Source organism: Pieris napi, chromosome 10 (assembly GCF_905475465.1).
Source record: "Pieris napi chromosome 10, ilPieNapi1.2, whole genome shotgun sequence".
NCBI classification, from domain to species: Eukaryota; Metazoa; Arthropoda; class Insecta; order Lepidoptera; family Pieridae; genus Pieris; species Pieris napi.
The window spans coordinates 5,634,688-5,657,178 of record NC_062243.1 but is presented as its reverse complement, the minus strand read 5'-3'; the positions used below and the strand labels follow the sequence as shown (position 1 = coordinate 5,657,178).

General features: G+C 33.9%; 2 protein-coding genes across 3 annotated transcripts in view; both read left to right on the top strand.

Moving 5' to 3' along the window:
- The window catches only part of LOC125052948 (protein anon-37Cs-like), a 73,019-nt gene extending 71,957 nt beyond the window's left edge, over window positions 1-1,062 (top strand). The window contains exon 3 of the mRNA XM_047654053.1: window positions 1,002-1,062. The gene's annotated coding sequence lies outside the window, so the exon portion shown is untranslated. The remainder of the gene's footprint in view (window positions 1-1,001) is intronic.
- A 25-nt stretch (window positions 1,063-1,087) lies between these two features.
- On the top strand, window positions 1,088-18,183 carry LOC125052946 (inactive dipeptidyl peptidase 10). 2 transcript variants are annotated; one of them, XM_047654050.1, is made up of 17 exons: window positions 1,088-1,235; window positions 1,777-1,880; window positions 3,200-3,398; window positions 5,261-5,335; window positions 5,481-5,533; window positions 8,295-8,506; window positions 10,639-10,859; window positions 11,639-11,742; window positions 12,208-12,337; window positions 12,407-12,647; window positions 12,858-12,923; window positions 13,210-13,525; window positions 13,698-13,847; window positions 14,522-14,707; window positions 15,854-16,011; window positions 17,440-17,645; window positions 17,972-18,183. In XM_047654050.1, the coding sequence occupies exons 1-17, from the start codon at window positions 1,125-1,127 to the stop codon at window positions 18,098-18,100; spliced, it is 2,661 nt and encodes an 886-aa protein (XP_047510006.1). In that variant the 5' UTR covers window positions 1,088-1,124; the 3' UTR covers window positions 18,101-18,183. The 2 variants fall into 2 exon arrangements, with proteins under 2 accessions (XP_047510006.1, XP_047510007.1); XM_047654051.1 differs by lacking the exon at window positions 12,858-12,923 and having other exon boundaries at window positions 17,972-18,181.
- Window positions 18,184-22,491: the final 4,308 nt, after the last annotated feature.

The following is a 22,491-nucleotide window of genomic DNA, read 5'->3' as shown; positions in this document are numbered from 1 at the left end:
TGTACCCTTTCTTCTGGTCCTTATTGGAGTAATCCCTCATTTCGAAAATCTCTATTATTTAAATCATTCCGTACAGGAACCGTACAATACTAACAAATTCATTGTAATTTTTCTATGAGATATATAAGGCAAATTATTATTACTATCTTTTAAAAGGCATAATAATGTCACGGCACTGTCACGAACAGGCAAATAGGCAGGACGTTGATGTTAAGTGATACCTTCGCCCATGGCCACTCTCAATGCCTAAGGGGTTGGGGTGCCGGCTCCCGATCTTTTAAGAATTAGTACGCTCTTTTCTTGAAGGATCCTAAGTCGAATGAGTTCGGAAATACTTCAGTGGGCAGCTGGTACCACGCAGTGGTACGTCAAAACTGCCTCAAAAAACGCTTAGTTGAAAAACGACGGATGTCGAATTTTATATGTAACTACAATTATAGCAAAAGTCTACAACATAATTACAGTATTTTTTCTTAAAATATGTGGCTAATAAATTTCCATGTGATATTTAGAAAAACTTTTAAATTAGTTAAATGTTATAAGCCGTATTTAAGCTGGTACTTTCAAAAGCTCAGCTTTTGCAAAGCACGTCGGCAATTATTAGCAAGCCACAAGAGTCGCGCAAAACCGCACTGTCAGGCAACGGACACGAGTTGCGGCGTTGTTCCATTTAAGTATTCTACATTCTCACTGGTTAATGGATTTTTTTATGTTTAATCGTTTTTTTTAAATACTTTGAAAGCTAGAATTGTACCACACTGTTCTATGGTAAACATTGAATTGAAAATGTGAACTATTTCAGCTGTCTGATTACGTTATTTTGTAGTTTGAACATGGTGTGTTATTAATCTCAATCAAAAATTGGTAGGCCTTCTGATAGCCGGAGATTTTTAGGTAACAAGATGTTCTTAACATCGTTGGACGCCTTGAACCTAAAGTCATGCATCTCGAGCCTCATGAAATTCTCCATCGTGTTATAATAGAAGGAAATTTAATTGCAGTAATGGATCTAAACGCGCGTCGAGGCAGCGTCGGCGCTGCAGTGGGCGGCGCGGGCGGCGCGCTGGGCGGCGCGGGCGCATAGGGCGGCGCGGTGGCGGGCGCGCGCGCGGTGCCGGCGGCGCATGCACGCCACCGGCCATACAGACCGCTCGGGCGGCGGCGGAGGTGGCTCCTGGCGCCTCCCGCCCGACGAGACTCTACAAGTCGCCGACCCCAAGTCTGCCAAAGAAGAGGTTTGTATAATTTACTTCAAATAGTAAAACAGTCCAAACGTAGGATTAAAATCCCAATTGCTTTTTGTATAACTTTCTTTAACATCAAATAGTTGTCAGACAACTTCATATGACAGTATTTAAGTCCACAACTGAAAGATTCGATATGTCAAGTTAAGTTAATTTATACGAGTATATCCGAAAATTATATATAGAGGACCTAAAACTATATGCACACCTAAATTGACATATAATTGATCTACGATGATCACGATAACATTCATAACAATCGATATAAACGATTAGTGTTTGATTGAAAACTATAATATTGTTGATAAAAGTGTGCACTTGTTAGTCGACACAAAAGAACTTGTATTACTCTGTCTACATGAGAGACTCGGGGAAACAGAAAGCGTGAGCTACAAATTAACCATGATAATTTTGTAGATATTTACTGCAAAATCATTAGTAGTAAAAATATTGTTTAAGGATCAAAGACATTGTTAGGATATGATAGCTATCGTTGTATTGCGAGTTCTGCTCAATAACAGTGCTCTTTCAGGACCTCTACCCCGGAGATGGACACAATTGGAGAAGCATCATATTTTCGTTGATGGTCATAAGTTTTGTGATCGCCGGAATAGTCACAGCTATCTACCTATTAGGGTAAATATAAATTAATTTTAAACATTCTGCGGTCCTTTTTGTTTTCATACATTCCTTTTTTGCATTTCACAAATTTACTCTTTTATTTGAGATATTAAGGTGTAATATGTCTTCCTAAATCTAAAAATTTGCCTAAACCCTTGCATACATTTATGTTATTGTCTCTTTAAATTATTTACACATAAAAATCGCGTGGAAAGAATGCTTGGAAGAATACTTAGTAAGGTATTTCGTTCGCGTCCACTGCATTGCGACGCAGTGACTTGACCGTTGCATTTAGCAAATGACATACATAAATTCTATTTGACCGGCTTCCGGTATATTTCCGTGGGCGACTTGCAATATCCGAATGCCCATGTATTCAATTCTGGCAACAATAGCGAGCCCCGACCATCGCGTGTCACTGGCTTCAAGAATATGTCGCATAAATCAGCGCTGTAAATCGTAGACTATGCTGAAAAGACAGGTGCCGTTTTAGCTGTCTGCATAATTTTAAATTTAGCTTTTTTGACAATTCATTAATAGAACATATGGTACGAGTATAATCTATATATATAAATGAAAATGGTGTTCGTTTGAGGCTCTTTCACGCCTTAACCACTGATCGTATCGACATGAAACTACTGCTATTCGATGCGAAATTTAGATAGATGGTTTATGGCTATTTATTTTTTTAATTCCAACGTTCCTTCATTTTTTTATTGCTGTTTTACTTTTATGAAAATTTATACATGTACGGACTTCACCGCGGAAACATTCGGGGTGGCTTCCTAGAACCTCAAAACGCCAACATCTGTTAAAAACTCGATTTTAGAACATTTTCAATTTTCTTAGCGGGAAGTTAAAAAGAAACAATAATAAAAATATGAAAAAATTAAATAATTAAACATAAAATTTTATTTATTTCCTATTTTAATTCGCCCGGGCGGGAAACGGCTAGTACAGTATGTTAGTAGGTATAGTAATTGTAAAGCTATCACAGAAATTATTCAATGTACCTGGGGTCAGTAGTCAGTACCCTATGGGGGGGGTCTAGCTTGTTTTAAAAGGGGGTCGCAGTCTGTTGAAAAATAATAAATACAAACTACATATAGGTGCAAAAGATTCGTTTATTAAAGGAATGAATAATTATAGTGTAGTGTTATAAAACTAAATTATAATTTTACAGTGACGAGGGCGCAAGACTGTTTTACTTAACTTTTTGAGTTTTTCGTGGGTCGCGACATAAAAATGGTTGAGAAACGATGGATAAAACTGTATAGACTATAGAGTTAATAGCATATATTTATAATGACACGCTCTTGTTAATTCTTATGTAGATATGTGGACGAACTACTATATTGGTCGGGTCGTCGTATGCGATTGGACGAGTTTCTTCGCGGTGACCTGGCGGGCGAGCGGCTGCCCACCACGTGGGTGAGCGCACACCAGTTGGTCTACCAGGCGGATGACGGCGGACTGCTGGCCCTGAACACTTTCAACAATTCCCTCACCGTACTCGTTACAAATCATACCCTTGTAAGTCTTACAATCATTTTTCTTTCTTTGCCACCGAAATCATACAAACATAGCATAGGGCGGTTTTATCAATTCAGTTGATCAATTTAGAATCCAGGAATATCGAACGTCTTCTAATTAAGAGCGCTACATGGTTTCGGAAAGCTTTAGCGCCTGGATGGTGGTAAGACCTGTGGACCTTTACTTGATAGGTTGATAGGTCCAGGTCCAAGCAGGAGATCGGCCTCAAAGTCTAGTGTTCTTCACTTGCCTGTTACAATAAGTTTTTTTAAGACCTCAACGGGAAAAAACGTTGATGTCCAGAAAAAAAGTTTATGTCACGTATAAGATATGTTTTCTCTGAAGTTGATTTGTTAATTTAACGAAATAATAAAGGAAGCATGATACAATGCCCTAGTGCCCACTTTTTACGTAATATGTATAAAGGTTCTTCCGCAATACGAACTCATAACCGCTTGCAATAAATCTTTTCGTGCGGATAACAAGTCAAAAGATATATAAGCCAAAGAAGGAATATTTCTCGGAATAAGTTTTATATGGAATATCTATTTTAACTAGGTTTTTGTAATAATTTTCTCGATGCAAAACAATGCAAATTCAATTTTCGCTAGGCAAATTGCTCGTTACTTCAACTAGCCCCGCAAAGTGATACGCCTCACGCCTGCCTTGTCTATGATTTATACCGCCGCTCCATCTTATGTAATTACATTCTCCTCTACCTAACTAATTAAAGTCTGCATAAATTTCATAATGTTATGCACACTATGTTGTAATCATAATATTACAAACAGATTACCCAAAAAATTTGCCATTTAGTAAATAGCTTACACACTTTATGAATAAAAATTTCAAAAAGATTATCGATAATGTGCGCTAAATTTCTCTAGTAGTAACAATATTAATTTAATATATAAAATTATCGTGTCACAGTGTTCGTTCCCATACTCCTCTGAAACATATTTAGTAAGTCTGAGAATCGGACAACATTTATTTTTCATCCCCCTAAATGTTAAGGATGGTCAATCCCTACATTTTTATTTTTTAGACAAATTTTTTGAATTATTTTTTATGATACAACATACAACCCTTAATTGTCACGCTCTACCATCAACCCCTATTTTTTATTATAATAGATAGTTATTTTTATTCAACTAAAAAAATGTTTCCTATAAATAAAATACATGGCATAACGATGTTTGCCGGGTCAGCTAGTAAATTCATAAGAAGTCTGATACGAATAGCGATATATGAAATTTTGTCGAATGTATCCTACAGCATTTTATTGATTAGGTGCTCCGATGAAGGAAAACATGCCTCATCACAGCATTGCCTTAGACCCAAAAAGTCGATGGCGTGTGTCGGGCACAGAAGGTTGGTTCCCTACTTGCCAATTAGGAAAATACACCACGAAATAGATAAAGAAATCTAAGGACAATACCAGATTGTAGCGCCACTAGTATTTTTTTTATAATCTTAGACGTTTTGATAAAAATATGCTTGTAATGAGTATTTTTTCTTTATTTTTATTTTAAATCAGATAATTTAAACTGGAAATATGTTTCCCAGTCCCAAATACTTGTAGTCATTAAACAATTTTTTCTCACCAATTTGCACTTAATGTGAAACCCTCCAATGACCTAAAACATCCGAATGACGATAAAAACGCTTTCGTAACTACGCATCTTAAATGAGATCTAAATGAAAAACGCAAATTTCGTCATTTCATTCTTTTTATGTTTGCGAGAGATTGGTATAATAACCGGTACTAGTAATTAAATACACTAACTATTTAAGATGTTCGATTTAATTCAAATTAGGAATTACAATTCTTGTAAAAATATCTATGAATGTTTTATTTACAGAGACAACTAAACGTTCGCGGATATCAGTGTTCGCCTAATCTTCGGTATGTCCTTTTTCAACACAACATCAAAGAGGTAATATATTTCACAAAAACGGTACATAGATTATTGATATTTGATATTCGAAATATTATTATAAACTTAAATTCGAATTTATGGTAAATACTCTATCATTTAATAAATTGAAACGTTTTGGAATTATATTATGCTTGTTTTGCAGGTGTATCGAAGAACTTTTACTGCGCACTACACGGTATACGATGTCACGAACGAGTGAGTTGAAAATATTTATTTGTATTTTATTCCAAAAACTAGCCTTTGTTCTAACTTCCTGATTCCATATCCAAACCAGTCTTTATTGCTACTAGAGCATTTTAGCTAAGTGATAATGCGTGCGAGATCTCTGAGCTCATGTATTCAAATCCTGGCTGTGTTAGTTTTTCTTTCTATGAACTAAAAATAGTAAGAAAATCAGCATGTTTTTGACTCAAAAATCGTTTTTCATGGAATCATCTAATTGCCTTAAAAGATAAATTATCCATAAAATCTCAAGCAAAAATATAAAGTTACATAAACACTACTACTACGAATTTTGCTACAGAATGACTTCAATTAAATTTTTCATTTCTGTCTTCAAACAAAAAAAAACGCGAAACAAAAAATATAATAAGTGCATTACTTATTATATTTTGTCAATTCCTGGCAAATAAAGTAATATAGCAGAACGATTCTACTCTTATTAACATATAGCCCTGCAAAGTTAAATAAGCAATACAATTCTAATGACTATTTCTAATTTCTTTCCTTTGAATACAGAGGCGCGAATCAAAATGAGGTTTTAATCCAAAGCTCAAGGCACTTCCGCGCCATAGACAAAAGAAATGTTTAATCATCGAGCCTCATTCATCGAGAATAAATCTCTCACAAAATGTTCCTATATATTTTCCCAGTTTTTATAAGACGCTCCAAGCACGCACAATAATATATTCGTAAGGTGGGAAAGAATTTTAATGACGTCTTAGACACTTTTTCACGCTCGCTTTGTTTCCCTTTTGATTACAGATATCGCTGCTAGGGAGGATTTAATTAAATTTTTACATCGCCATAAAGGCTGCCTTTAAGAATATTTTTAAAACTTTCAGCTAAACTCTAGCGCGGGCTAGAACTGCCTTGTCTTACAAAGCAGATTTATGGTCTTAACAGCACCTTCAAGTAGTGTTCTCTAAGGCAAACATTTATTCTAGAGAGAAAAATAACTTTGTTTTGTCCGTAATCCGCGTCCGACAAACTTTTGGAATATCAAAGCTGCGAAACTTGTTTCATTGCATAGTTTTAAAGCGTTTGAGCAAATACGTTAAGAGGTTGTTATAACACTTTCGTTATTTAATAGGGGTTTTGAGTTTTGTCTTACTAAAAGTTTTCTTCCTTTGACATATGTTTTTATTATCTATTTACGCCTCTTGTTCGGTGCACATATAATCAGGAGGTCCAGTGCTCACAATGCTGCTTAACCGTTACCTTTGGGCCGGTACAGAAACCTTAAAATCGTCAATTATAAAGATAAAATGAAGACGGGCAGATAACATACAAATATACAGTCACTCCGCTGCCTCTGCAACGGTGTATCTTAGTTTTCGAAAGAAAAACTTAGACTACTTAGAGTGTAGGACCTACTGCAGTTGAAAGCAACATACAAATATACAAAACTTTATTTACTTATATGTACTTTTATCGCCATATCATATTAAATGCATTTTCTATAGTATAAGTTACAATATATATATTCTAAAATACATGACATACACAACATAAATTTAACAAAAAGTTATTAAAAATATTACATTTCCAGTTTTAGCTCGCTTCGCCTGATACAACCAAATAAATCAAGCTCTTTTATAAGAAGTATAGATAGAAGATTGAATCACGGTTTCTTTTGAAAGTTTTTCACAATCGAAACGAAGAAGATAAGGGAGTTAATACTCTGAAACGAAATTGTATGCAAATGTCATTTGTACAATAAAATGCTGTCAGAACTGATTTGCAGTTAGTTCGAGAATACATGTACGATTTAAATCCCTAGTTAATTAAGGAAATGTTCTGAATTAATACCAGGGTATTAGAGGAGTCGCTATGAAATCTCGTTCTAGACAATTTATTGGAACTAGATTTGCATGAATCGAATAATTCAGTTCAATGTTTTAATACTAGAGATTTAATTCAATGCTTAAATTCGATTATCTTTCGAAGCTTTTAAGTTTAATGAAGAGTTTTTTTTATTTAACTTATTAAATGTAAGAAAATAAATATGTATATGACATTATAAAAACGCGTTAAGGACATTATTGCGGTTGCCTTGCTTCGCAATCGGCGTAAGGCGTGCGTTGATTGCTTTTTTGCAACAATGCGAAAGCTGTGCGCATTCCCGGTGCGGAGTAGCTTCAAAAACATTTTGGAAATGATAGCTAACAGCTTTAGACTGCCGCTATCTGCAGTAGGTACTGTAGTTCTCCGCAGGGTTGCGGAAGTAAATAGTTTTCTCAACTTTTTTATTATCCAACGGCACAACCTTTGAAAGTGCTAACCAGATTTCTACCACTATTTTTCTTTACCCTAAACACGTTGTAGATTTTTCGTCTAAGACATATCGATTTTCCTCGCAATGCATTAATTATATTAGTATCATTGGGCAAAAACTATACTTAGGATTAACCATTTCGTTTGATGAATCCTTAAATATTTAGCTGCCATATTCGTTTCGCCTTAAATTGTTTTTTTACTTAGCCTACCTTTTAGTAGCTACATACCAACATATGGAACACTTTGATATGCTACCCCATAGATACTGTTCGCTTTAACGGAAAAACAATAAGTACTAAATAAAACTGACTATTTTTATATTTTTCAAATTCCAAAAAAAACCCATATTGGTCCAGCCCTGTCTTTGACTATTGCACTTATTAACATATTCAATTTTATTTTATCAAACGTTATATATTTTTTATAAATTAGTAAATACTTCTATTTTTGTAATCAGTCACCACATACCACTCTTCGGTGAGGGACAAGGTAGTTGGGAGTGGCAGCATGCAGCTTGGCTTGGTACGGAGGGTGCTCTCCTTCTGGCAGCAGACAATGAAGTCCTGGCTCGACCAGCACCTCCAGCAAAAAGAGCACCTTTACTTCGTCTCACTAAGGATGCAAGACCTGGCAGCGTGTATAATGGAGTGTCAGATTGGTTGTATCAAGGTTCGTCGATTTGTCTTAAAACTTCTTTATAAATATACTTACTAGTTTAAAGCAGCATCACAAATATTTCATAACCTAGTCTACCATTATATTTAGTGTATCACAAAGTACTTGAGCAAACAGCACGGTTTAAGTCAAGACAGACAACTAACACAAACCTTTCCCTTTTAATAAATCAGACTTTACTACACACATTAAACTTTACACGGATTTTAAGGAAGCTTTCGATAAAGTTAGACCAAGCTCGCAGAGTTGTTTTAGTCATACTGATCCTTTACTAAAGTTACTAGTAGTACTCTTTAAAGGAATCAACACAGTCGTTATATAGTTGTAGAATAAACGGTGTCACTTTAACTTTTAAGTACCTACCTCGACGTCCGTCGTACCACAACTGAGCGTTTATTAAGGCAGCTTTTGGTCAATTCCTAAAAGGCCGGCAACGTACTCACGAGCTCTCTGACATTGAGTGTCCATGGGCGGTATCACTTAACATCAGGTGAGCCTCTTGCTCGTTTGCCCCCTGTTCTCAGCCTCTCCTTGATGCTTGAATGTGTCCGAGTTATAAGAGATTTCATGGTTATAAAATCTCCTGCATCCATATGCAGGAGATCATCCATATGACAAAAGTTTTCACATTCACTCCTAAAACAAAGTTGATTGTGAGCGAGAGCCTCATTTTAAACAACCCATTCACAAAAGTCACGCAAACAGCAAACGCAAAATGCACGAGACTTTGAAAGGCCAGAAACAATATGTATGCTTTTAACGCCTTTTTATGATCCAAACTCTAGTATTGTCTCCATATTTGTGGTCCAAACTAAATTAGAGACTCTCTCAAAAGAGTTAGATCTTACTTATTGTTCTGCACTGGCGAATACTTTTTATATAGTGATCGTCTTCCACAGCCTTCTTATTTCAATAAATAAATATAAATCATGTAGAAATATTGAATTCCGAATGTTCGGTACTTCTACTTTTAATATTAGTCTAGATACATAAAGCATGTTGGCATTGACGATTGACATCAACTCCTGTACAGGAAGATCTTAAACATGATTTTAGCGTGGTCAGATTGTTCATATACCGGACACCTTGTTCTATTTCTAGCAAAACGGCACACTTCTGAGAATCCATATTAATTTAATTTTTAAATAAGGTTGTTTTGTATACTACATGTAGTCTCTTTTTATTAAAGAGTAACCACAATGAGACTAAACGAAACGAAAGAATGCTTTGTTGAAAACAGTGCAGTGATTTCGTTTTATGAATATAATATTAATTCGTATGAAACTTTTGTAATATCTAATTATATTAGTTTTAATTATTTTTGATTATTAAAATTTAATGTCGAAATTATGTACATGGCATAAGTTTGTCACTTTTGAATTAAACTCCACATGTTTTCACGTTTTCCATAGCCAAGGTAGGTGTGATTTTAATGTTAGTAGCTTTGTAATGCAATATAAAACTTATAACTACTTGACTGCGGTGAAATACAAAGTTGAAAACTTTAAAAATTGACGTCGGAAATCGGCTTTACATCATAACTTTCGCGAACTTTGATTTTCGCAACAAACTTGTATCGAATTGATTAAATTCTCTAAGTTTGTGATAGTGTAGGTTAAGTTAAAAGATTTCTTATGCAAACAAACTTGTTGCTTCGCTAACTCGCAAAGGTATTTGAAGCATTAGTCACGAACACATACGACCTACTTTATTCTACGTAATTTAAGAACCACGTCTTATTCAGTTCAATACCAGTTTCAGTACCAATAAATTACAAGCAAATTTAAACACATTAAAAGCTATTTGCCAAACACATTAAATCATTAAGTTACTTTAAATAGCAACACAATATTGACTTACTCAGAGTAAAGATTGACAGACGAGATTGATTTTGTTTTACCGGAGTACAGGTCTTACACCTTCCGGAGTAAGTTCTACTCGGGAATTCTAGTTCGCACATCATAATCACTCGCTCTATAACTCCGTATGTCAAAATCCAATACATTATTAACTCGAGAGTCAGACTTAGAACTGAGTCTCGTTTTTTTATCTTACCCTTAACCTTATAGGCTTAATTACAAGATATTTTTATCGATTATATAATTAATATTTTATTGTATTTGCAGAGGAGGTGACAAAGACGGCAACAGCGACTTGGGGCTCAGCGGATGGTGCGTTCGTGATGTACGTCCGATATGATGACAGTCTGGTATCTGAATTACGGCTGCCTCGCATGTCCGAGGGTATCGGAGGAGCCGTGGCGGCCAGGTCAGGCTATCTGCTGCCGGCATTCAACAACACCGTGCCTAATATCTTCCCAGACCACATCAGTATTAGATATCCTACGGTATGTAGTATGAACTAAAATGACCATCTATAAACTAAATAATAAATTATATGATGATTGAGAAATAAGTATTTATGTAAGTACAAAGATCTTTACCTAACTGGCAAGACAAGAGCTAGTTTTTTTCTTTAGATACACAAAATCGTACTGTCAATATATAATATGACATATAAAAAAAAATAGTTTTAAATCCAATGTACCTACTTGCTTATTAAATAAATTATACATAAAACAAATATCTCGAGACAATCAGTTCTCTTGCTTTATCGCCATTTATCAATTCAACGAAGTTATGGAAGGAAAATTTCATGTGTAGCTTTGCTGTTTTTAAAATGTATTCAAATTGAATTATATACGAATCATAAAATATTTCGCAATAACAAGCCTCATCCACTAGAGGCGGCAAACTGCCACTCAACGAGGCTTTTCTCGGTCATTTGCAGCCACAATACTGGAGTTGACTGCGAAACCGCAAACTCTTCATGCTAGTTAATGCCATAGAATATGTAATATGTAGATATATAATCAATTTATTACTAACGATGAGTTAAATATATTCGTTGCTAAATAAAATAATTCAATACTATGTTGTTATTAATCCCGACGGCTGTTTGATAAATCGCGCGGATAAGAATCACGTGTGTTTAAGAAAAGCTCTAGCGTGACATTTACTGCGTTGTATAAGTATTAAAAACCTTTGAACCAAATATTAGTTAGTTATTATATAACTTTGAATCTCACTTAAAATATGGTTAAATTAAATTACCTTGTGTTTTCAGCCTGGCAGTTCAATACCCAAAGCCATACTATGGATAGGCGAGGTTCAAAACGTAACGTCACCTCCGCGATGGGAAGTAAAACCTCCTAGTACCTTAGATGGAATGTAAGTATTTTGATTTCTGACTAATGATCTAATACAAATCATAATCTAATGTACAATTTACGCGTTTAATAGGTAAGGAAATAATCTTCGAAGTTCCAATTCCCGCCAATTTGTATTGGTTCCTGTCAGTTGTCACACAGATAGTTATAGAATATACCTTTTTTTTCAAAAACATGTTACACTGTTTGTATATTATTTATTTTATCATTGCATACTGATTTAAGGTATGTTTTAACAATTATTAAGGGTTAAAAAATATTATTATTATTATTGTTATTATTGATAAATATTTTTTCATAGATAATTAACCAAGTTTTTATGTAATTTTTCAAGCATTTTTGTTATGGTCACCCCAAAATCCAAATCCCTATGTTATTATTTTGAAATTTTGTTGAAAATAATAAATATCTAGAGCAAATTGATTATTTTTTTATATATTATTAATTAACCCTCATTAATAAACAGGGAATACTATCTCATATCAGCCCAGTGGGTGGGCAAAGAAAACTCGCATGTAGGTGTAGTGTGGATGAACCGGGCGCAAAATCTCACAGTTTATAGCAGTTGTTACGCACCCAATTGGACATGCACTGAGGTAATAGTTTCACCGTTCTTAATATTTCAATATTAACTATCTTTCTTAATAATAAATAATGTATTACAGACACATTCCGAGAAAGCAACAGATGAGCCATGGTTAGAAGTTCATCAAAAGCCAGTGTACTCTGAAGACGGTAGTGCCTTCCTTCTGCTAGCCGCAGTGCAAGAAGGTGGTGGACAGTACTACACGCATATCAAACATGTCGACGTGTTACGACAACGTATCGCAGTACTTTCCCATGGAAAAGTGGAAGTGGCTGAAATCCTGGCATGGGACCAGGAAAACAATTTAGTTTATTATTTAGGTATGTTAATTTTACCTCTGCTAAGTATTTTAAAATTTTTACTTGTAGTGGTAAAAATTAACAATTCCAGTAGTAAGATGAACCTATTTGTAGGAGCTAAATTTTAATTAACAAATATTTGTTATGGATAATTATTTTTACATGGCCTTATTGTTTTGATTTACAATTTCTATTTATATACTTATTCTATGATTTATTTTATTATTAAAGGTTTAGACAGAGAAAAATTGTACATACCTAACCTGCGTCCTGATATGGTCAAGGAAGCAAATCAAATTAAGTATTTAGCTTGTATGCCGTTGAGTGGTTTTTATCAACAAAGTATTAACAATCACTTAGGCTTGCTTAGTTTCCTGGTATAAGCAAGGAGTTGCAAGGTTTTTTATTTTAGCTAGACTAGAATATATACATTATTTCCTATCCTGACATTTTCCACCACCATTTTAACTTGTCCTTATTTTTGTTGAAACCATTTTCTTTGATTCTCTCCATGTTGCACGGTCATGGTGTGAAGTGTGTGATTTCTATCTTAGCTAGATAACAATTGTAATTTTTACAACAGGTAGTGCTGACAGACCTGGTCAAAGACACGTGTATGTGGTAAGGGACCCAAGTTATGGTGGTGGAAGTAACTCAGTGAGGGCCAGAGCTGAGAGAGAAGAACCTCGTTGCCTTACATGTGAGCTAGCTGTGTGGCCTGCACGGCTTCACTATGCCAACTGCACTTTTTGGAGTGCGACATTCACCCCTCCAAAACCAAAAGTGGGCATTACTCATTATGTCCTGGAGTGTGGTGGCCCTGGACCTCCATTAGCAGGACTACATGACGCTAGAACACATAAGTTAGAAAGAATATTATATGACACGAGGCCTTATAGGTAAGAACCTAATCTGTCTGCAATTTCTCAGTTTTTAATCTTTCTTTTTTTGCTTTATCTTACCCATCATACTTTGCCTTTTACTAAAACTAAGATATAATTGACATGATTGTTGTCACATTAAATAAAACTGTTATTAATAAATAGATTTAATAAAAAAACATCTTTTCAGATCAGTACGTTTACGTGAACTAGCGCTGCCTTCGCGGCGTTCGTTCGACGTAAAATTAAGCAGCGGCTCCAAAGCGCGCGTTCAGCTGTTTCTACCACCCTCATGGAGAGAGGAGTTAAGGGATGCTGCTTTTCCCGTTCTTGTTCAAGTGTGAGTCAATATATTGACTGAAATACACAATATTTATATTATGTTTACAATAATCCTTACGAAGGTCTAAGCTATTTAAAAAACTCTGCCGCAGAGGCAGAAACATATAAATTTTCTAGTGCATTGAAATTAGGGGCTGGCAATGCCAATAATGATAATTTACCAAAGAAATTGATATAAATAATAATATATATGTAAAATTTTGTCTTTTTCAGATTAAGTTAAATAATTCTAGTTTATTAATTAGGCAAAAGTCAAAAATTCTTTAATCATATATAGGTAACACAATGTACACTTATGAACGTCAAAAAAAGGAAATGTATATGAAAGGGTTCTAACTTTACATTTAGTGCCAGTTCTCAAATCAAGGGCGTAGAACGGAAGAGAAGAACTGACAACCTCTCCGCTACTCTTTTTAATCGCCATGTTTTTTTTACACAACGTTTGTAAGGAGCTGCAACCATTACACCATGTTCCACATGACATCTGATCTTGATTACGTTTGGTTATCAAAGAAATATGTTAATAATGTTGTCATTGGCAATAATGCTTTTCAATAATTTTGTTATTAACCAATACTAACATAGCAAGACTGCCATTAAATATATTAATAATAAATTGTTTAATTTTTGAGAATTATGCATTAGTTGAATATAAATTATACATGATTCCAGTGATGGCAGACCTGGTAGCCAGCAGGTGACTGATAAATTCGCAGTGGACTGGGGTACGTACATGTCGTCACGTAACGACGTCGTGTACGTGAAGTTGGACGTTGCGGGCGCCAGAGGTCTCCCCAGGGCCTTATTAAGAGGCCGATTGGGAGGAGTAGAAGTCGCTGATCAGCTGGCTGTTATTAGGTTTGTCTCTGCCTTGGTTTTAGTTTTTTAGGGTGTTACCACACCAATCGATCGATACTCGATAGATGCCATTGATCGATGGTAGAATGGATTAGTTGACGTCGATCGATAGTTTCTACCAATCGATAACGCGTCCTCTTGTGAATACATTTCGAAAGAAACTGATGGAATATAGCCGGGGTCAATCTGTCTACGTCGACCAATGCCATCGACTGGCAATCGATGCTTTACTTCCTTGACTTCCTACTTTACTTTACTTGATCGACGGATACCGGTCATCCGTCGATCAAGTAAAGCTAGCCAACCAATCGATCAACGTCGACCGATGTCGATCGATGACATCGATTAACGATCGATCGATTGGTGTGGTAACACCCTTACACTTTATTACACATAATATAATCTTAAAGAAACAGAGTTTCATTGTGTAACGAGCGGTTACACTGCTGAACTTCCAGACAAACCATATAAGAGAAACAGTTATTAAAATGTTTAATTCTAAAATATTTTTTTAAATCTTAAGAATGCTCAGATTTCTGTATCTGTTTCGTGACCATTTTTGTTACTGTGCTTAACCTACACCATCTACTTTCTGTGTCTAAGACAGACTTACTTACTTTTCCTTTACCGTACGATAGTCTTAAATGCGCACATAAAAAGTTTATTGACAGTTAGGGTTCGAACGCTGAAGTCACTAGGCCAACACTTATCTGAGCTTAGGCTATCATCTAGCTTGAAAAATATTGTAGTTTAATCTCATTGCTCAGTAAAATACAAAGAGCATAACATAGCAATTGAAATTAAAAAATAATCATTTATCTCCTGCACCATAGTCTCACTTAGCATCCAACAACTAACAGCATCACGAAATTGTTACTAGTAATGTATGAATAATTTTTAGTGTAAAAAATGAAATGAAATCTATATTATTCATATCTAACTTGAAATCTCTCTGGGCTTCATCTACACTAACATTATAAAAAGGAACAATTTGATTGTTTGTTTGCATTGGCTCCAAAACTACTGAACCAAACTAAATAATTCATTCATCATTATCTCTGATGAACATAGGCTACACAGTCCTGCGGTGGCTGCTGGGTCAGAGCGATAGAAAACAATATCTTGATGTAAATATATTTTTTTCAGATATCTTCTAGAAACATTTAAGTTCCTAGACGTAACGCGAGTAGCAGTTTGGGGCTGGGGCTACGGCGGATACGTGACCGCCATGTTGCTTGGCTCACAGCAAGACACGCTCAAGTGCGGCATCGCTGTCTCGCCTATTACCGACTGGCTCTATTATAGTGAGTTTATTTATAGAAATTTTGTTCATTTTTGTTAATTTTGTTCAATTACAGTGTAATCTCTTTATAACGAATTTATAGAGGTTTCGTTATAGGGAGCGAAGAATTAAGGTATGGGTATTGGGTTAAACCAAATAAATTAACCTAATGTTTACGTTATAGAGAGTTTGTTGTTGTAACAGATGACGTTATAAAGAGTTTACACTGTATATTAATATCAGAATAGGAAAATTGACCATATAAAAATATATTGGGTTAAACCAGATAAATTAACCTCATTTTTACGTTATAGAGAGTTTGTTGTTGTAACAGATGACGTTATAAAGAGTTTACACTGTATATTAATATCAGAATAGGAAAATTGACCATATAAAAATATATTGGGTTAAACCAGATAAATTAACCTCATTTTTACGTTATAGAGAGTTTGTTGTTGTAACAGATGACGTTATAAAGATTTTACACTGTATATTAATATCAGAATAGGAAAATTGACCATATAAAAATATATTGGGTTAAACCAGATAAATTAATCTAATTTTTACGTTATAGAGAGTTTGTCGTTATAACAGATGACGTTATAAGGAGTTTACACTGTATATTAATATCAGAATAGGCAAATTGACTGTATAAAAATATAAATAAATTATTAATAAAACATGGCTTTAAAAAGTATTATGCAGTGAAATTCTATTAAATAATCATTAATTTAAAACATTGATTTTCATACGTCAGTCACATGACACAAAACTATCACAGACATGTTTTTTTTAGCTCACCTGATGTTAAGTGATACCGCCGCCCGTGGACACTCAAATTGACAAAAGGCTCGCAAGTGCGTTGCCGGGCTTTTAGGACTTGCTAAAATGTCGTATTAATATATATTTAATATTGTAGTTATATAATTTAATTTCGTCAGAAACTGATGACTAAAATTTAATCGAAATATAATTTATGGGTATTTTTGTAATTTAAGAATGGAATCAACTCGTAAAATAGTTGATCTTAAGTCAAGCTTAACAGTATTGAAAGTAACAATTTTTATAGGTTCTATAGTCTGTAATGAATAATCTGAAATGGTCTACAATTTTGTCCAATAGACCTTTCGTGTAAGGGAACGTTCAAGTATTAAGTAACGAATTTTTTTTCCTTTTGTAAAACGTTACGTTGCGGGGCGGTGATTGAATTACGCGTTATTGTTAATATTATTTTCTACTTACACCACATAATAGTAACTAAAGAGTCACTACGTGGTCACAAAACGTTTTACTAGACTTGGGTACAGTACTGTACTTGGATACTGAAAAACGTTACGGCGAGTTCATGGGGGGGGGGGGGGTCAATAATCTCCAAAAATTCCGTTAATAATCCCATAAAATAAATTTTGTAAAAAATCACATAATTAATAACATATTGTACTATCCACAGACTCGGCATTCACGGAGCGAGTGCTCGGCCAGCCTTCAGTGAACTACAAAGGCTACGTGGAGGCAGACGCGTCCCAACGCGCGCATCACGTGCCCCCGCACGCCTTGTACCTCGTGCACGGCCTGGCCGACATGAGCGCGCCCTATCCGCACGCGCTGCAGCTCGCGCGCGCTCTCACCGACGCCGGTGTGCTGTTCCGTTATCAGGTAACCCATCATATCCTGACGTCTGTATTTGGTGCTTGACCTTATTTATCGTTTGATTTTTGATGCTTCATATTAAATAAAGTTTATTAGCTAAACTCCGCAGTAAGTCTAAGTTTTATAGACTTACTTTTAAGTAAAAAAGTTAAACTACTAAGAAATTATATTACCTACTATTTGAAATTAAAAATTCTTTACGACCCTTCCCTCTACTAACAATCATATTATTGTACAAAAGGCTACATTAAAAAATTGAGTCCATAAATTCTCAATACATTAAACAATATAACAGTTGCTATATTCTACATGTTTACGTATACGCACTTCAGGTATACGCAGACGAAGGTCACGACCTCAAAGGCGTCATAGAGCACGTGTATCGGTCGATGGAAGACTATCTTCGCGAGTGCCTCTCTCTGGACCCGGAAGACACCAAGCTGCCTCCTCCCGATAGATAAAGACTGCCAGGTAAAAACGGTAATACAGTTGAGCTGAGTTTATATTACGAATTTAGTCATATATTTAGTAATTGCTTTACAATTGTAGTTCTTACAAATTTAGTTATTGAAGCAAAGATTATTGTTTAACAATTTAGTTATTGTATTACAAATTTACTTATTGTGTTACAAATTTACTTATTGTGTTACAAATTTAGTTATTGTATTACAAATTTAGTTATTGTATTACAAATTTAGTTATTGTATTACAAATTTAGTTATTGTATTACAAATTTATTTATATTATTACAAATTTAGTTATTGTATTACAAAATTAATTATTGATTTAAAAATGTATTTATTGTATTATAATTTCAGTTATTGTATTAAAAATTTGGTTATTGAATTAAAAAATATATTTATGGTATTGCAAAATTAATTTGATTATAATAAAATATTTTCGCTGTAATTTTTGCAATTCTCATCAATAAATTTTACGTATCAATTACCTTATTTGTAAATATGTATATTGCTTGGAGCGTTTGTTTATCATTTAAATTTTAAAGTATGGTGAAGGCTAATTGTGATTAGATATAGTTAAATTGCTGTTGGGTGACTTAATACGTACTAAACTAGCTTTGTATATTAGAAATCGAGTAATACATGTTTGGGAAATTCAGTACTGTGTACCTTTAGCTTGCGTTGTCGGACTACAGTGTGTATGCACTTTGGTATTTAGCGAACAATACAATATTGAGTTTGCATTTGATTATAAAATTATTAGTACTTATTGAAATGATAATAAATCCTTTTCATGTTTAAAAAATAAAATATTGGATTAAAAATTACAACACAACAAAATAAATGTCAGATTAAAAATATTATTTTCCATCAATATTCATAAAAGTCTTAATACAAATCTGAAACCCAAAGAATTCCTCCCAATACATGGCAAGTCTTATCGTCAAATTACTAGAAACTATGAACCTTATCCTATAAATAAAATGTCGACGTTTTCTTCTTGTATTTAAGAGCTGTTTTGATAAACTTGTGATCATATTTATGCATGTAGCATCTCGAGCTTCTCACTTAGGCTTTACTCTCCATTTTCTACAAATTTTCGGCAAATAGGGAATTTCTACACTTTCTACTTTAAGAGCGCTAACTTGAGCTACGAATAATCAGTGTTTTGCTTGAGAGATGTGAAAAAATACTAAATTTTCTATACAAAATAAAAGTTCTTTATAAACAATTTGGTCAGATTTGTATCACCTCAAGTTGAGAGATAACTATTTAATTTTATTATATTGAGTTATGTAATAAATTCGCTCTTATACCCGTTAAAGATGTTTATTACTTTAATTAAACAAACCCCATTATAATTAACACAAAAAAATAATCTCTGATTATTCTGTGGCTCGTTATATTACCACGTTATTAATTCTGATTTACCTTAATATACAATATGTAACAGAAACTTCTGTATTTGAAGCTAGCTCGAAGTTCAATAAACTTGGGGTCATTGCCCTCTAAAATGTCAAACTGATTGCTTTACCGCTGATCATTAGAAATTTTCATATTTAAAACGTGTTTCTTACCTAAGAAGGGCCGGGTCTATTGTAAAATAATAAATCATTTATTTCGCCTTAAAATTAAAGTTTTTTGTTACATATTGTTAAATTTGTAATTAATACAATCCATCACAAATTAATAAAGAGCTTACCATTTAGGGAATACTAGAAATGGTTAAATTAATGCTAGTCCTAGTAACAATAGTAGCTACTGATTAGTAATTTTGGAAGATTGACAGGATTTTCTTATTAAGAATTTATTGTATAATTTAGATGAAAGTGACCTTGAATCATGCTCCCATAAGACTTAATGATAACTACCAAGTCGAGTGTTTCATATTATTTGTTAAACAATAAATTAAATGCAAAATTTGCTTATATCAGTAAGAAAAATGATTGATTATGAACAATTCTTCCAAAATTTCTGCACTGAGTACTTTTGAATGTGGGTATAGTCTGACGCAAATGCTCATAAGTTAAACAAAAGTCCAAAAATGCAACTTAAACTTATTTCTTGAAATCGTAACAAGCATTTGGACCTCAACTCTCGTCACTTGTAAACTTATTTTTTTTTATAAGCTAGGGCCATGATCTAAGCTAGGTTTCTGTGTTACATACGAATATCCAAGACTTAAAAAATTTGGAGACTACCCACATCGTTCGAATTAATTGCATTACTTGTCATCCTTATTTGTAAATATCATCGTTTTAAGCCCACATTAAACTAGTAAGTGCCGATACAAAAGCTACGTAGAAGAATGATAGATGTTGTTAAATCGGCAGATAATATTAATTAATACTATTGCCATACGTTCATTTCCTCGATAACAGACTTATACTCCTTAGAACTAGGTTTCTCTTCAAATGAAATTAAAACTATTTATTGGTATCATTGTTACGAATGATTCGTTTTTGTTTCGATTATATTATACATTTATTTTCTGGATTTAAATTTCTTCTCTCTCTAGTTAGTATCAGCTGATTTGTGGAGCAAATGAACGATTGAGCAATAAAATTATTACTAAATAGGTACTTTGTTGTTGTTGTATAGATATGTCTACCAATATTTGTTAAGTGTTATTGAGTAAATTCATAGACGCATATCGTACATTCCATGTTTGTGAAGACTGCCAATTTGGTCTAAATTTTACAATTAATACGATATGTCGACGATATTATTTTGCCGTTATGGTCTAAGGATGCTGTGATTCTTCTATTGCGTAATTTTACTAACCTATTAAATTATATTAGATAATAAAGTCTTCTTTTAATAGGTCTAGAATCGTATTGAAATAATTTTAGATAAAGAAATTCTATCATATATTGCTTTATTCACATAAAATGACAATATAAACGGTCTATATACATCACACAACTATGAAATTTATAGATAATATAATACGAGAGAGTTTGGAAACCGGGTGCTTTAAATTTTACATCATGTTGTATTATTTCATTAGCAAATGTTTAATTAGATATAGTGGGTTAGGATTGTCAAAGTGTGATAGTTGACTATAGACCCAAGGATGCAACTGGAATACAAAAATAGGAAGCGAAAATGTGTCACAACACAAACTCTTTTAAATGGTCCCTTGGTCTTCCAATTAAAATGCTTCCAAACGTTTTGGACAGGAATATAGCAACTATGTGATGACTATGTCAATTATTTCCTCATGATTTTATTTTATTTAAATTTTTCTTGACGCATCACCGATATTCATAATTGGAACGTTCGCTATAGAACTACCAAGAATTTTCTTAAACCAGCGCAAAAACTTTCGAATAACAATTTTCTGTGTTGGGAACGATTCCATATGCAGAAAATTTCAATAATAAAAAATCCAGTAATAATATTTTTGAAAGATTTTGTGCTGATACCTATATCGTTTTACCAAGTTCTCAGATGAATGTACAAAACCAGTGTACCGCATAGAAATTTTAGAATGTGTATTTCTTAGTTACTAGATGGGATTAACATTAAAGAATACAATGATGTATGAAGTTCGGCAAAATTAAAATATCTAGTAATTTATCATTGTGTTAATCTAGCCTTCATCTTAGTTCCATAAGGTCTATTATTGTATTCTTCAATGGACCAAGAATGTAATAGATCTCGATACGTTATTGTTAATCAGTGTTTATCTTATCGTCTCGTAAGAGTTCCCGTGTTGTATAGAAATTCATTTATTGAAATTATTTTGTTTATTCAATAAATTCCTTTCGACAAATAAAGTTTTCATAATCGTTCACATGTTGTTTTTATTTAATTATCGTGACCGCCTCGTTTGTTTCGACTCCACATTTCAGCACTCCGGAAATACCTTTCTAAATGTTCATTTCTTGATGTATCCACAACTGATCCATTATTAAGCGTTGTAGTGCTGAATGAAGTGTCTGAGTTACAATTCGATAGAGAAAGATTACGCATTAACTCGTAGTGGGAGAAATTCATGGACATCATAGACGCTGTCTCCGCCTCGCTAGGTATGTTACCTTTGGTGAGACTGTCAATATAAAAATTCGCAGTGCTTCGCCTCGTTGGACTCGTGTGAGAACTTGCGCAAAGGTACTCCCCATTCCCTAGTTTCATCTTCTTTAACCGTCCCAAAGCTAAGTCTAAAGACTTCACAGCATCATTGGCAATGAAAGATTTACGTTTTCCGAAATCGTTCGGTGGTTGCTTAGGTCCAGGAATAAACGATTTTGCTTTACTTATTGACGGTTTTTCGTCTGATTTGTTATTCTGCATTTTAAAAGAAATTAAATTTTACGTAATTGAGAATTTTGCATTCAATTTAACTGTCATTGTAGTTTATGGCTTTTAGCCAAAAAGTAAATATA

Excerpts from the sequence above, each read along its gene's own strand:
- LOC125052946 (XM_047654050.1), top strand. The coding sequence starts at position 1,125 with ATGCACGCCACCGGCCATACAGACCGCTCGGGCGGCGGCGGAGGTGGC. Across the intron at positions 12,338-12,406 it reads CCAATTGGACATGCACTGAG|ACACATTCCGAGAAAGCAAC; the intron begins GTAATAGTTTCA and ends AATGTATTACAG. Across the intron at positions 17,646-17,971 it reads GTGTGCTGTTCCGTTATCAG|GTATACGCAGACGAAGGTCA; the intron begins GTAACCCATCAT and ends TACGCACTTCAG.